At 36.1% G+C, this 15,699-nt stretch overlaps 2 protein-coding genes across 3 annotated transcripts; both read left to right on the top strand.

The window, feature by feature from the left end:
* The first annotated feature begins 3,340 nt into the window (after nucleotides 1-3,340).
* Nucleotides 3,341-5,690, top strand: LOC135937320 (mucin-2-like). The gene is made up of 3 exons (XM_065480468.1): nucleotides 3,341-3,446; nucleotides 4,520-4,811; nucleotides 5,010-5,690. The coding sequence occupies exons 1-3, from the start codon at nucleotides 3,420-3,422 to the stop codon at nucleotides 5,531-5,533; spliced, it is 843 nt and encodes a 280-aa protein (XP_065336540.1). The 5' UTR covers nucleotides 3,341-3,419; the 3' UTR covers nucleotides 5,534-5,690.
* Nucleotides 5,691-12,768: 7,078 nt separating this feature from the next.
* LOC135936004 (uncharacterized) lies at nucleotides 12,769-15,157 on the top strand. Of its 2 annotated transcripts, none has more exons than XM_065478667.1 (3): nucleotides 12,769-12,830; nucleotides 13,105-13,627; nucleotides 14,626-15,157. In XM_065478667.1, the coding sequence occupies exons 1-3, from the start codon at nucleotides 12,810-12,812 to the stop codon at nucleotides 15,018-15,020; spliced, it is 939 nt and encodes a 312-aa protein (XP_065334739.1). In that variant the 5' UTR covers nucleotides 12,769-12,809; the 3' UTR covers nucleotides 15,021-15,157. The 2 variants fall into 2 exon arrangements, 1 of the variants encoding a protein (XP_065334739.1); XR_010574267.1 differs by having other exon boundaries at nucleotides 12,776-12,823.
* Nucleotides 15,158-15,699: the final 542 nt, after the last annotated feature.

Below are 15,699 nucleotides of genomic sequence, written 5' to 3'. Positions count from 1 at the left end.
GCTCCCGGAACCCACGCACACATAATAGGAAGCGCAGCCCCCTGAAGAGAAAAAATTGTTAAGTTCACCTTGCAAACCAGATGTTCCTGTTATTGATTGTGTGATAAGAAAGCAATTTTAATTGAATGCGATTCTTATGGTTCAAATATTTACGCTACATCAGCACTCGCTATTTAACTTTACCTCTCGTAAAGAGCCAATGGGTTGTATTTTTGCGCCCAATTAGATAAAAATCAATGTTTTCCTATTTTGCTAATAATTACACAATCATCAAGGCAAAACAGATTTGTAATATTTGAATTACCAAGCAAATAAATTTCCCCGTCTGTTAGTGTATGCAACCTGACATTCAACTTTTAAATAAATATTAAATAATTTCAGTCGAGATACCATTACGTTGTTTTCAAGGTTTTCAGTGAAATTTCATATAATAAACATTTAGTTAAAAAATTAGGTAGCTGTAATTTAAAACATCATGACATTCTCAAGACCATCAGCCTTCACTTGGTGACTTCCAACAACATAATTTCTCTCTCCTTTGTTTAATATTAATGCGCCTTCATTTAGATTAAAATATAGATATTGGAAAACAAAAAAATTAAGTCATATCATAACTGTCTGTTTGCTTCAAAATATTTTTACGAAAATTAGGGATCATTTTTTAATTTGAAGAAAAAATCTCCAAAAGGAACTACATACTTTCACGGAGTGCAAATGATCCCTCAGTTGTGCAAGCTGGAGGTGCAGGTCCACAAGGCGTAGTGGGCTTTGGGTCTGTCACCTTGCCCTCTCTATAGCAAACATTGGCTGCGGGGGTGCAAGCAGTTTCGACGGCACTAGCACCGCCAACAATCTCCATTTTGCCGCTGTCTACGTAAGCGCACCTATAGTAGACACTTGGATTTGAACTTTCGCACGCAGAGGGTGGGCTCGTATAACTTCTGCAATCTTCATTTGAAGGAACGCCGAAACACAGCGGCAGCAAACACAATGCAAGCTGCAAATGCAGTTCAATTTTTTTAATAATATTTTCAATCTCACTAATGGAATATGGAAGCAAAGATTGATTTTGAAAATGCTTACTTTGAACCAATATTAAAAACTTACCAGCAAGTGTTTCCAACTGTGCTCAAGATCCATGATTCAGGATAGTACCCTCTCAAATACAGACTCTATAGAAAGTGCTCCTTACAAAACTGGGGCTTCTCCTTTTATATGGAGCCTATATTTGTTCATCAGTGCACTAGTGGCACAATTTCTTATCTAGTGCAATATGCAGCTGCAGATAAATACATCCTCAAATGATTTATGTGATAGAAAAGTCTCGGTGGAAATTAGAATATTGAATTTAGAAATAAATTTGGTCATCATCGGCTCTGAAATTTCCAAACAGCATTTCAGTTTGGAGGTTTGCCCTTCATATTTTTGCTTCATTGACAACAAGACCGAATATTATATAATAATATGCGTGCATCCGTGCGTCACACACGCGCACACCTAAATGCGAATGCAACCTAAAATGGTTATACAAAATGGATGAGTGGTTGAAATGACGAAGACCGATAAAATTCTATTAAAATCTTTTTGATGTATATACAGGTTTACAGTTGCAATCCAATTGGACTCCAATCACATAGCAGAACTGAAATGGTTAAGAATATAATGAATGAATACATTATTAAACGCAATATGCGTGCGACACTAATCCTATACAATCAATTCTTACAAGTCTTTGCTGCTTCTCTTAAACTAATTCTTTTTACTAAACATTTCAAAATATGAAATTTTTTAAGAATATAATGGATGGCAAATTCTTTTGCTATCACTGGCGGTGGGACTTCCCTTTGAATCGGGTTCTGCTCTATTTAACGACCCACGCTATAGCACCGAGTGGCTGAAAGGCGAAAACTGAATTCTTATTTTAAAATCATCTTTCTGCTGTTAAACAATAATGAAAAATTACAATAATTCATTTTTGGCTCCCAACTAAAAGGGCGGAACCGATCTCGTACCTCTACATAATAGTATATGTTAGTTCTTGATCCTTCGTTTTGAACCCGAAGATTGAATTTTTAATGCTTATAGGGGATCTGTATCAATTCTATTTGTAATAATGGAAGTTTAACTCGTTGTCTTTATCCCTTAATTTGGAAATATATTGTAGTACTTCATTCCGACCTTCTTGTGTGTGCGGCGGCGCTGTCTTTAGATGACTGCCTGCGGCGATTCGAGTTGCGGATGGCTCTCGTCGGCATCCTTCGCACTCAATTGGCTCCATGAGCTATTAAAATCGTACCTTATAGCTATATGTCACTAAGCAATCCTAATCTTTCCACACCAAATTCGACTAATTATTCTAATTAGTAATTAAGCAGTGACAAATTAATTTGATGTAATAATAAATACCTGTAAACTCTGAAATTAAAGATAAACTCAATTCACAGCAATAGTATATGGTTCAAATAAACCAAACTCAATTTTGAAACCCATTGTTGAATTTATAAAATGTGGTAATTGAGTTAGTCACTTGTTATTGAAATCCCCGCGTATCATTCAACGGACCCTTAATTCTTTTAATAAAAATCATACATCAAACTCTTAGTCATGCCATATTATGAAGGAAACTGACTTGATAATTCATCTTCGTTGCTAAAAAACTTCCTCCCACAGCGTCGTAGTAGCGCCCTATATATCATGATCAAAATACGCTCTAATATAAAATACAAACACAAATCCTAGAGTATAGAAATAAATTCTATAATAAAGAACACAAACTCAGCATAACTATTTCATGGAAAAAAAACAACAAGACCAGCCAATAACAGGATAGAGTTGAAACAACCATAATTGGATTTTAATAACAAACAGAACAACTTTTAAACAACAAAAATCTACTGTTAACTTTGAATAAAAAGTGGCAAAATTATGGAAATCAGAGAGTAATCAGTCGATTTGAATTGCAATTAAGGTAGAAATTAATATTATTATAGTAAAAAATGAAGAGTCGAATATCACAAAACATTGGTTTTGTTCTAATTTTTTGTTGCCATATACATAAACCAAAAATTTCATGAGATTTGTTACTGCAATATTTGCATGCGTTTCCAATGTTGACCTTATCCTTATTTTTGTAATCTAAAAAAATGTCTGAAATATTCTGAAAAACATTTAATTCACAGCTCTCAACTCATAAGGTTAACTGTTGCTCTTGTCTAATTCCCTCTCTGCACTATCAACAAAATCTGTTTAAAATATGAATGAGGGATCTTCAAAACAGGCAATGCAAATAGGCGTTATCATCAAAAAAGCATACAATGATTATTTGCTCACAAATATGCATCAGGTTTCTATAAAAGCTTTTGCCAAATAACATTTTGCGTGCAGTTAACAGTTGTGAACTCACCACAGAGATACGCAATATGTTGGCTATGAAGACGGTCTATCAGGTAAATATTTTTAAATTTTACTTGCATAACTATCTATGTTATTGCAATTCATAATTAGCATTTATGAAGTTTTACCTTCTCATCCAGACACTATAAGTAAAGTTTAAAAGTTCTTATTCGAATCTGGAGTGAATTTTATCTATATATTTTGACCTCTCTTGTGATGCTTCTGATCATAAACGGTATTGAGTAATTTTAAAGAATGCTTCAAAATCTTTAAATTTAAATTAATAGAAGTCTTCAAAAATAATAATTGTTATAATGGGTTAGATCAAGTAGTACAGAATTAAACAACAATACACATAATATGCAATACATATTATGAGGTAACCCTACATTATTTGATGTAGCGGCAGTTCAAAAGGAAATTGTATTTTTGTAGCCTTGTTTCTTGTATTTATTGCTATTGAAATTTTGTCGTATGAGACTCATCTATAAATGCGCGGACAGAAATGAAGGAGCTTCGATTTTTTCACCGCTAGCTGTGTAATACAAATAAAGAAAATTTAAAAAAATGCGCACTAAATCATTAAAACTGTTTATGAACCAAGCAGTTGGATCTCCCATTGTTGAGTGAATACCTTGCGAGCACTTGCAAATTGAGAATCAGAGCGATGTTTGGGGGTTTAGAGCGGCCGGCTGATATTTGACTCTCTTGCATTGCAATTATAGTTCCATTCGGATTTGAAAGTTAGACTCGATCACTTGCTGGTTTGCACTTTTCCAGCTAGCGTGAATTAATTTTACGGGACGAATGAAAGGTCCCGGTGCGGGGGCAGTAATATTAGGCTGTGGTCCTTTCTCGACTGGGCTATTTCCTTTAATGAGGCCAGTGCGCCATAGTCATTCATTCGCCATGCTATTGAAATCGCGAGAGAAATTATGAAAGGAAATTTTAAATACCATGCTCTCGAGCTGTACAGTAGCTGCCTCTGATCTGTATTGACCTTATACGTATGAAAGTAAATATCACAAAATAAAATATCTAACATTTAAATTTATATTGCAATAAAACGTGAAAGCGTGGAAAATCATTTTTTTGCCTAATACGACTCTGTTAATTATAATTTCAGATAGTGCTGGCGTTTTTAATGCTCTGCCATTATTCTACATCTCAAATTCCATGCGTAAGAAACACAGCCGCGTGTAAAGCAGACAGGACGGGATATGTCAGATGTCCTGCAACCGGAGTGTTTTCTGCTGCACCTCCGACGCTGCTTTGTAACCCAACAGAGAGATGCATTGATTTGGTTACATCAGGAAATCCGAGCACTGGTGAAGCTGGATTCACTACTGGTCCATGTGTTCCTACTCCATGCACTTCTGTTGGCTTTTTTCCCGTTGGAGGTCCAACTAGAGTTGATGGTTTGAATAATTTATTAATTTAATTATTGAAATTTAGTTTATTATTAATAATCTACATAATACGTTTCCTATATGGCTTGCATTGTAACGCACAAATTTTAATCAATGCATTATTGGTTATTTATTGTTTAATTATTTTTAGCATATACCGCTTGAGCATTGTTTCAAGTTTTACTGGAATTTATGATTTGATTCTAGCTTGCGGACTCTATTACTTCTGTGACCCGGCTGGAATCCCGCCGGCCTCGACCACGACCACGACCACGATCACGACCCCGGGCACGGGCACGGAGACCACGACCCTGGACACGGAAACCACGACCGTGGGCACGGTGACCACGACCCCGCCGGTACCATACATCAAAATCTATAATTGTGAAAATGGGCAACACTGGAGCGCTACTACTAATAATTGTGCCAGACCTGAAGTAGCTCTGTGTAATCCCACCCTAGCTACTTCGGCCGCAACATCTACTTCGACCGCAACAACTACTCCGAGCGCAACAGCTACTTCGGCCGCAACAGCAACGAGTGCAGTTACAGCTCCACTATGCTCAGGCTTCGGACGCTTCACTGATCCTAGGAGCTGCAGGCATTTCTACAGATGTGGGCTCCTAAGTAACAGAGGCAAGAGAGTGAGGTGTCCTTTCCGTCTCCGATATGATGAGATTGAGCAACGCTGCACCAAGAATGCTGTCTGCGGTTCAAGACCTCTTAATTAAACGCACGAGGTTGTGCATGCCCCTTATTTATTTAAAATAAATTATTGAGAGTTTTGGCAATTTATATGAAAATGTGTTAGAGCTTTTTAGATTTGACGTTTAATAAAAGTTGTACAAGTTGTCCAAATAAGAATACAAAAATGATTTAATAATTCAACCATTTATTATTTTATTTTGTGTGTGAGGGGAAAAGCATAGATTGACAAAATACTGAAACATCATAGTGCAATGGCTTGAAGTAAATATAGACTCGCATCCCCTTGGCATGGGTATTCGGACCTTAATGAAATTTGGTGAAGGTGTTGCCCTTGAACCAATATTAAACCCCATAATGTTTGGACAAAATTCCAAAAGTTGCCTAGTTTACAGGGGCTCAAAGCTTTAGATTTTGAAAATGGTGGTTTGTTCAGTGAATTGTAATAAATTTAGTACAGTTTTGAGAAAATCTAAAAATATTACACATTTAACGCCCAACAACTTTTACTTCATTGGTCAATGATCAAACAGACTCTTTTGTAAACGGTTTAAACTAAAAATATTTACTAGAAACGAACCGCAAGCAGATAGAGCTCGTCAAAGGAAAATATTTTCGTGTCTATTATTTTTCTTTAAGATACAAGTTGAAAGATTTTTGTAATCTAAAAACAGCACAATATAGGTTTGTTATTTACCACAAAGAAAGAAATTACCAGCTAGCTAACAAGAATTAATTTTCCACACAGAGTAGAGCCGTTCAGTTTAACTTAAAGTTAATTTATTTATTACATTAAATGCAACACCTCCACTTTATTAGTAAACGTAAATAAATAGCGAGCGCCGCAACCGCTATTTGGAGTACGCTCTTTACTTGACCTATCGTCAACATAAATATGTTGAATTTTAACTAATGATCGTTAGGCTTTTTCACCAGTGATTTTTTTAGAATTTAGAATTATTATAATATTTAATTGTGTAACGTATAACCAATGAAAGCGACACCCCTGATAGCGAGCAAACTCACGTCAGTTACATTTTCACGAGCTTCGCATTGGGAGGTGCCCAGTCCAGAACCTGTTAATACTGCTCCCGCATCGGGATATTTTAATTTAATTCCTACAAGTTTCCCAAGATATGTATTAATTCACGCATGCTGGAAAGGTGTAAACCACTAAGTATCGCGATTTAAACTGCTGCTGCTAAATCTTCATCCCAATATCAATTAGAGTTGTTCTCAGACAAAATTATTAAAATAAAAGTGCGGGTAGGTGACAAGGATGATGTCGTGACACTATACTCGGCCTGAACTGCCCCAACGTCTTTGGTCATCTGCAGGCGCGCTTTGGGGCAGTTCAGACCGAGAAGTGTCACGACAGATGAAATGAAGACTGGTCTTTGAGTTAGTGGAGACTGATTATTGTAAAAAAGACCTAAAAAATTAAATTTTTTCTTCCAGAAACACCTTAGTGTATTTTTTCTGGAAAACTTGATTTATTAAAAACAAAAAAAAAAACATCCTTATTTTTATAGAACCCCTTCAATATTAACCAATAAGGCTGGTGGGGTTTTCCAATTGTAAAAATCGGTATGTTTTCATGTTTTCACACGACACTTCTTCCGTGGTTATCATTTCCTTATTGTGTAAAGACAAACGTTTATATCTAGATATTTCTGTCTGTGATCAAGAATGTTTGGATATGTAAATCATTTGCTAAAAAATATTACAAATAGTGTGGTATTACATTATTTCAATAAGCTGCTTCCTAAAAAAAGTGTTTCCCGAATTCATCAATTATGTAATATGGGTGTACACCGTTGGTGTCTAATAAACATTCTAATCTGTTTCAATTTAATTTTGTGATAGATAAGTAAACAGTTAATTTATTTAACGCCAACTGTGTTGTACGGGGAACTTTAAAACTTTTTAAACGTGAACGCTTTAGAGACAAGCATCATTTTGCATTTTTTTCGTTTTGTATTGAGCAAAAATCCTTTGCATTGGAGAGATTGATGCTCCCTTGCATTAGGTCGCGTATTTTTCTTTAAATTCCGTGTTAGAACTCCTGCAACGATTTATACTATTCGAGAAATTGTTAGAATTGAACGCCACGCGTTTTTGTCCGATGCAAGCTGCCAGCTTAAAACCTGGTTGAGTTAGTAGTGGAGATTGACGCGACAGAGATGTTCGCTCTCCGTTGAGGTGAGGAACTCGCTGCACCAAAGGCTAGCTGACGAGGGTTAATACCCGAAACGGCTGTCCTAGTCATGGGTGTTTGGCGACAATGAATGTCTTGTGTTTTTTCTGGGACATTTTGGGACTCGCTTAAAATGTTTTTGGAAAATTCGCTTAACGTTTGGTTTTTGATGATTTCTCGAATGGTCTGCGTTGCATTGAGTAGCATCCCTTAGTATAGTACGAGTATCTTTTTTAATTGAGGTATTACTATTCTATTAAGCCCCTAAATCCAAATTAAAAAAATGAAATTTTTATATAATTTTGATTTCATAGACAAAAAAAAATTAAACAAGATCGGAATTTGCCAAATCCGGACGTAAAACGCTACTTTGCTGACTGATTTTCTATTAAATCCGTTAGTATTTTTATTTAGGAAACACATCAAGCAAATTAATATTTCTTTGACACCACGATTTTTTTGCTCTAGGAAAAGGTTCTAATTTTTATAGTGAGATTGAATCTCGTTATTTACTATTAAGGAAATAATTCTAACAAAAACCCGCTAAGGTAGGTTTTTTCAGGATATTGTCTTCCAAAATTATAATTTTTTTAATTAGATAATTTTTATCCGAAAAATTATATTTTAGGTTGGGATTAAACAAACAATTTCCTAAAAACTCGAAGAGCAGATTTTCTCTTTAGATGACAAAAAAATTGCCATTTTTCAGGGGAGTTTCCAATTTAAACACGTTTTACCGCACACGGTAATCCACTGCTTGAAAAGAGGAAAGATGGGACCACTTCAGGAGTTGAGGTGGTCAGATATAGGTGATTCATATAGTGCTTGGCAATTAATACATGGAGAAGATTTTTAAGCAATAAGAAAATTAAGCAAATATGCCCATTATATCATCTGGAAAGGAAGATGATTCAGGGAGTCCTGCTTGGTTTAGCTTTGGTTTAGCACAGTCAGGAACAAGCCATGTATAAAAACATCACAAATGAAAAAATAAATAACGACGACAATACACGACGCAGTTAAGGTATCTTGGTCCTTATTGCTAGAAAAAGACTGCTGTTTCCTCGAGCTGTAGTTGTTCGTAAAATATGCAAGACAATTTTCTAGTTGAAGCTATATTCATGCAAATGCTGGAAAGGTGAAAACTAGAAAGAAAGTGGGTCAGACTGCTTTCACAAAATTGTCACAAATTTAAATGGAATCGTGGCAGATAATACAAAGGGGAAAATTTAGACGAAATCAATCATCGCTTAGATCTCTCGCATTATTTCAAGTTTTTAATAAATTTTTAATATGCTATCAAACAGTTCAAAACAACTGCTTTTGTTAATTTTGATGTACAAAATAAATATATGATTAAAGAAAAAACGGGGGGGGGGATACATTTAAGGGAACGCCTATATTCGCTCTGCTTTCAAAAGGCACGGACCGACCAGACTTAATCTTCTTCCGACCCAATTAATAAAAAACCTGATAAGGCAACGTTTGGCTCATTTATGGCCTCTATCTGGACAAATAATACATAGTACGCAGTACGCTACTACCAAAGTAAACGGGTATATAACAGGTATGTTAAATAGACTTTAACTATATAAAGAGAAACGGCATTTATAATAGTTCCTTTAGTGCGCGAAGCAGTTCCAAAAGGTAATGATAGTGTGTTCCTTATTGTTAGTTTAGCAAGACATGGTAGAAAAAAATCAAACATCTATTTGGTAGCCTTCGATAATGTGTCAAATTTGGTGTGCGATTTAAAAACGTACACTTGTTTTAATAGATTATAACATAAATTACAGAAGTTCGGGTGGATATTAGGAATTTGAAGTTGTATTTCATTTTACTATGAGTCATGGTTCCAAAATAGGGGTAAATGGGTGCCCTTTGTCTTAACACTATTTCTGCGATAAAACGACTTCACGTATTTTTTTGCAACATATACAAATTCTTGTGTATTGCGAAGCATGAGCCACATTTTTATTCGTCAACAACAACTATTCAAATGATCGCTCAATTGCCTTTTGACTCTGTAATTCTGTATATTAGAAATGTATTAATTATTATTAATTAATTATCCATGGACGCCGCATCCCGCCGCCGCATCAGCAAAACCTCCTTTCTGTACCAGCGCAACTCGCCTACAACGATCTCCTGTTCTTCAAGAAGTGCCTCACAGGAGTGACGGACTACCACGCGATGGCACGAATCACCTTGGGACGCGTGCACCGCAGCGACAACCCGCTGCATCCACGGCTGCAGCAGCCACCCGCCCGCACCGAGCTCGGTAAAAATGTGTTTGATTATCGTGTAGTGAAAATGTGGATTGATATGCAACCCGCGCTCAAAGACTGTTCGGCGGCGCAGTTTCCTCCACTTTGTAAGGTATATTGTGTGATGGCAAGTTTTTAACGTGTATTGTGATGTCATTTTAAAATTATTTCCTAATCTGGGCTCACTTCGGCTGTGTATTCCTACAGAGTCTTATTTACTTGTTTAACAGAAGTGTCGCCCATTCTCACATGCTTCCTTTTTTGTAATTGACTTGTGATACTATAATGTATTATTATGACTAAATGTGAGAAAAAATAAATAAATAAATTATCATTTGTATAATGATAGATAATAAGAAATCATAGCAGCAACGAAAGAGCAAATGTATGTATAAACTAGCTAGATTTTTAACGCTCTAACTATTCAACCCATGTCATGTTCCTTTTTAAAATCAATATTCACAAGAAAATCAAATATATCTTGCGTGCTGAGCTATAAGTGGAATCATTGGTACTACATACAAAGCATTAAAGATTTGTCGGCCTTTATATTAAAATGGAAAAGAGATAATAGATGCTTACATTGTTTTAAATTTGCAATATAACAACGGTTGCTTATATAGACCTTGAAGACTGTGATATATTCACATTTTTTTAGGAAAAGGAGGAATTAATTATATAACACACCGCCTTTGAGTGTTTCACTAAGTAATTACTGTAAATAATTAATAATGTAAAATTTTCTTAACCGTAATGAAAATCAAATGATAAAACAAGAATTTTACATCCAACATAAATGATAAATATAAATCAATTATATCGTATTAAAAATAATTTGATTCAAACTTATATTCTTGCAAAAGCCAAATTCGTTAAGAATGGTTTCATTTTTTTAAAGCAAGCTTTGAGAGCCAGTAAAACAAGCAATTCTTGGAATTTCGACCCGAAAAATTTTTAGGTAAGCATTTTATGATTATTTTGAGCAGTTGTTGCTGATGAATGAAAAGAGATTTGTGTATGAATTGAATTTAAGTATATAATCATATAGATATTTTAGACTTCGTAAAATCCTGAGCCAAAAGTAAACTAATACAAAGGAAAATTTGATTAACGTAGATCACAAGAAACAAATAAATATTTTATTGGACCCACGCATATTATCGAGCGAATAAATAGCTTAAAAATGCTTATAAATCATTGGACATTGGATCACCAATATTATAATTCGTACTCTGCGTTTGCCGAAACATATGATCTAATCGGTTAGTATATTCTGTGTTGATATTTTTTTCAAATAAAACTACAAGTATGGTAAAGCTACAGTTTCTGCCGGGTTACACATCTCGCCAGTTGTTATGAGAATTCCATATAAAAGTAGCGGTGGCAAAAACTGTAACTCGGCGGCGAAAACTGTAATTTTTCCATAATAATTAATTATATGGGACGCATAATAGCTCGTTTTTAAAGGGTAATATGAATTTGATACCTATATTTAAGGGGAATCACTAAACTGCGTCAAAAAGATAACTAATTTCATTTTGCCTTACCTTCTAGGTTTTGGATTAAGAGTTATCTGATTGTGAGTGCCGCGAAAAAGATTTCCTAAAATGAATGTGCATGCGCTGTGTTGATTAGTGGCGAACGGAGCGCTAATAGCACGCGCGTAGAGTTTGCTGCCGCATTTTATTGTTCACGTCGTTTGAATTTTCTGTTCTGTACAAGTTTTTAAAAAATACTAATAAAATTGATGAAATCAAATATATTTTTAATATAATGGTATATTTTTCCGTGAAATCCCTAATCGTAAACATTTTTCTTGGGTGATCCGGAAAGCTTTTGACTTAATCGACTGAAACTATGTTTGAAAGTTATTATTTATAACAAATTGGCGTTTGAGTAGAATAATTTGATTGCTCGTTCGTTCATATATGCTGATGATATAAATTTTCTAGTAGTTCAGGATGGATTTTAATGCTGATTTTACAATAAAATGGAGTTTGGCAGGGCTCAACCATCTCTCCTTTTCTTTGTATCTTTTCCTTTCCTTTTATCAATTTTCAGACTTTTCCGAACCAAAAATAGCAATGGATCAGATTAGAAGCTATGGCATTGAGGTGATTTTGGCCATGTTTAACTTTAGAGATTTGCACAAATTTTTAGGATCCTCAAAATCAAGATTTTAAAAATGATATGAGAAATCAAATTTGATTAGATTCAGTATAATTATTTAATGAGTCTAAAATTATGTCAGACATTTTCCCTTCAAACTTAGTCATTGCACAAAGCAAGGGAATAAATATTTCTTGGACTTATAAAACTGAAACCACAGAAACAACTGGAGAAACGTATTGACCGAAACTGAAAGTAAGAAACAGTAAAATCTAGGCCGACTCGCTACTTGCTGGTTTGCACCTTTCCAGCATGCGTGATTTGGCTTCACGGGACAAATGTCTAGCGTTTCAATGCAGTCCTCGGTGCGGAGGCAAGTGGCCCTTGAGTGGGCTGGGTCCCTGTGAGGCCTGGTGCGCCCATGCTATCCGTTCGCGGTGTTATTGGGACCCGGGTTTCAGCATTCGTGCTAGTGAAGTCGCGCCCTTCCCGGTCCTCCGGTCCTCGGACAGGGATAAAAGAGCAAAAAAGTTTTATCTTCGAATGTGCGTAGTTTGCGAATAATAATTACTTTTGGTGATAACAGAGAGGTGGCTTTATTGGCGTACTTATGTTTACTTGCGAGGTTTACATTCGAGGTTTGAATTACAGTATATATAAAGAATTCGCACTGTGTTGGGAAAGTCAATTTTTGTTTTAGCTACCCAGTGAGAGGGTGCAATATACATAATGGGCCTCTTATTGTTAGTAGTGAGTACGAAACTTAAATGTTTTTTAATATACTTCATTTATCAAGAACTATTTTTCTCACACTATTATTATCTTTACTGTTCAGTTCATGTTAAGGTTAGAAATTACATAGTTAATATCTGGAATCTAGAAATTCCAATTTTGACCAACGATTACGATTCGGTGTCCAGACATTTGCACAGTAATACATGCATTTGATTAGGAAAAAACAAATTGATCTTTTAATCACAGTAATTTTATTGATTTAATCGTCAATTTATCTGTTTTGTTCTAGCTTTTCGTCGTTTATTCTATTGTTGGCCACTCTCAAGCGCTGACAATTCAATGTGCAACTAACAGTTTTATATGCAACTCGTCAGCTCGAAAGAGCTACTATAGATGCGTAAATGGAGTCTACGACGATAAATCTTTATTATTCGATTGCCCTATTTCGACGTACTGTATTGATGGGGTAACTTCGGGGATGTCTGGAATATATACAGTATCTACAGCAGGAACGACCCAACCAACCCGATTGACCACAACCACACCGGGTCAAACAACGCAATCTATCACACCAGGCCAACCAACAGAATCGATCACATCCGACGAACCAAGCGAATCGACCACACTGGACCAACCAACCCAATCGACCACAACCACAACCACAACCACACCGAACCAACCAACCCAACCGGTTATGACAACCCCGCCTGCACCAAAAACAACGATTGATTCAGTACCAGGGGGACCTTGCCTTTTTCTAACTTGCACCGGAAATGGGGTTTTCCCTGTAGGTTCTTCAACAAATCTTCCAGGTAAGATTTTTTATTTGTTGTTTATGACATATTGTGAAAACACATGCTTGCAACTGAACTATATTTCTTTATCCTCATTAAAGCGAGTATTATACAACAAAATTTATCCTATTGCCATTATTAAACTGGATTTAAGATGTTACAAAAAATAATTTTATTCCGAATGTGGCGCCTTTCCACCACTTCTATCCTAGCAACTATAGTTTGCAATTAACCTTATTATCGCCAGAGGTGGCAGTGTAAAGGTGCGATAACCGCTGCCCCCTCACTGCACCTTAAACCACGCACGAAAGCAGTCGAAACAACATGTCCTCTCCGACTAGGATTGAGATTTCGTGCGAGAATATTCCAGAAGCTATTTCTTTTCAGACCCGCACTACGGGTCCCGATTTTGATCTTAATTTAACTGATACTTCAAACCACGAGCCCAAAATAAAAAACGATGCATAGTATAAGAAAAGACGCATTTTTATCACGGTTCATCGACTCCCACATGAGCGATGTTTGGGATCGAGTGCGGGCTGAATTGCGCGTATGTTTGATTATCTTGAATTGAAATTACGGATCCATTTGGATTTGGGAGCACTGTTGGTTTGCACCTTTCCAGCATGCGTGAATGAATTTTACGGGACGAATGTCTAGCGTTACATTAATAGACCCCGGTGCAGAGGCGCAGTAACCTGCGCTGGTTTTCTCGCGACTAGGCTTCCTCCAATGAGGCCCGTGCGCCCATATATGCTATTGCGACGCAGAGTTCTTGCGAATTTTTCGCTATCAGAGGAGTCGCCCATCTCGAAAGAGGTGAACCAATAAAAATAAAAACAAACTATTTGTTATTATTTTTTAATTTAGGATACCTCGTCTTAATAATTGCTTATTGTTAATTTTTCTTAACCGGGCTGCCACAGAATAATAGATATCCTAATTTTCTGGATACACTATTTAATCATGATTTTGATTTAATGAATTTTTAATATACGTATATAAATCATTTTTAGGCTGCGGGTTTTTTTACAGTTGCTCTGCAAGCGGGGGCCTCCCGACCGTGGTCGCTTGTCCATCAGGAAAGCATTTTAATCAAAATTCTACTAATTGTGAGGACCCAGCGCTTGCTGGTTGCAATCCTGCACTGTCAACTTCATCAGCCACAACTGTTCAAATCACTAGTACAACAACTCCTGCTGGTGTTACCACCAGACCACCTACTTTCACTGGGGCCCCAACCTGCGAAGGACATGGCCGTCTAGCTGATCCTCGAAGCTGCAGGCACTACTACAAGTGTGGATCCTTTAAAACGCAGGGCAAACGAATAAGGTGTCCATTTCGGCTTCGCTTTGATGAAGTTAAGAGTCGGTGCTCAAGGAATGCCGACTGCGGCTCAAGGCCGCAATGAAATAAAATTCACTAGATTTGGATTTAAAAAATATATAATTTATTTTTGCTATAGAAAATAAGTCCATGATAATATGTTACAAATTGATATTTCTCTTTTGGTGTTTACTAAACATTCAAAATAAATTATATACCCATCCAAAATTAGGTTTGTTTCACTCTCTCAGATAACCAAAAAGTTTGCCAATTAAATTCGCCATATATATTTGGTTAAAAATGTATCATTCCTAGTATCTCTCATTTCCTCTTCATTTTTTTCATTTTTAATACCAGTGAACCTTTGCATGCTTTTCCAAATACAAATTAAATTTATAATGTTTGCCGAAGATCTGGTTCTTCTATCATACTGCGCTTAGAGGAGTTAAAAAGGTTCATGGCAAATTTAATTGATTATCTAGCCGTTAAGAAGCTCAAACACTATTATTCCAAATGCAGCGTTCTCAAGTTTAGAAATTTTGGACGAGGGAGGCTGAGGCAAACTGACAGATTAGCAGTGAAAAATGAAGTGATGAATTTTGCTACAGAATATTTCATATACCTAAGGCGTCACATTTCAATCATCCAGAGTTTCTTTTGTTAAACACGAGTTGAGGAAAAAGTGAGAGCAACCACTGAAATATGTACCTCTAAACTAAAGACTCTCCCCCGGATCTCATCCTTCAGCACAGTTCTAAAGCTTT

This window comes from Cloeon dipterum, chromosome 2 (assembly GCF_949628265.1).
Source record: "Cloeon dipterum chromosome 2, ieCloDipt1.1, whole genome shotgun sequence".
Taxonomy (NCBI): domain Eukaryota; kingdom Metazoa; phylum Arthropoda; class Insecta; order Ephemeroptera; family Baetidae; genus Cloeon; species Cloeon dipterum.
The sequence above is the reverse complement of the archived record's forward strand: the minus strand, read 5'-3'. Positions and strand labels throughout refer to the sequence as shown.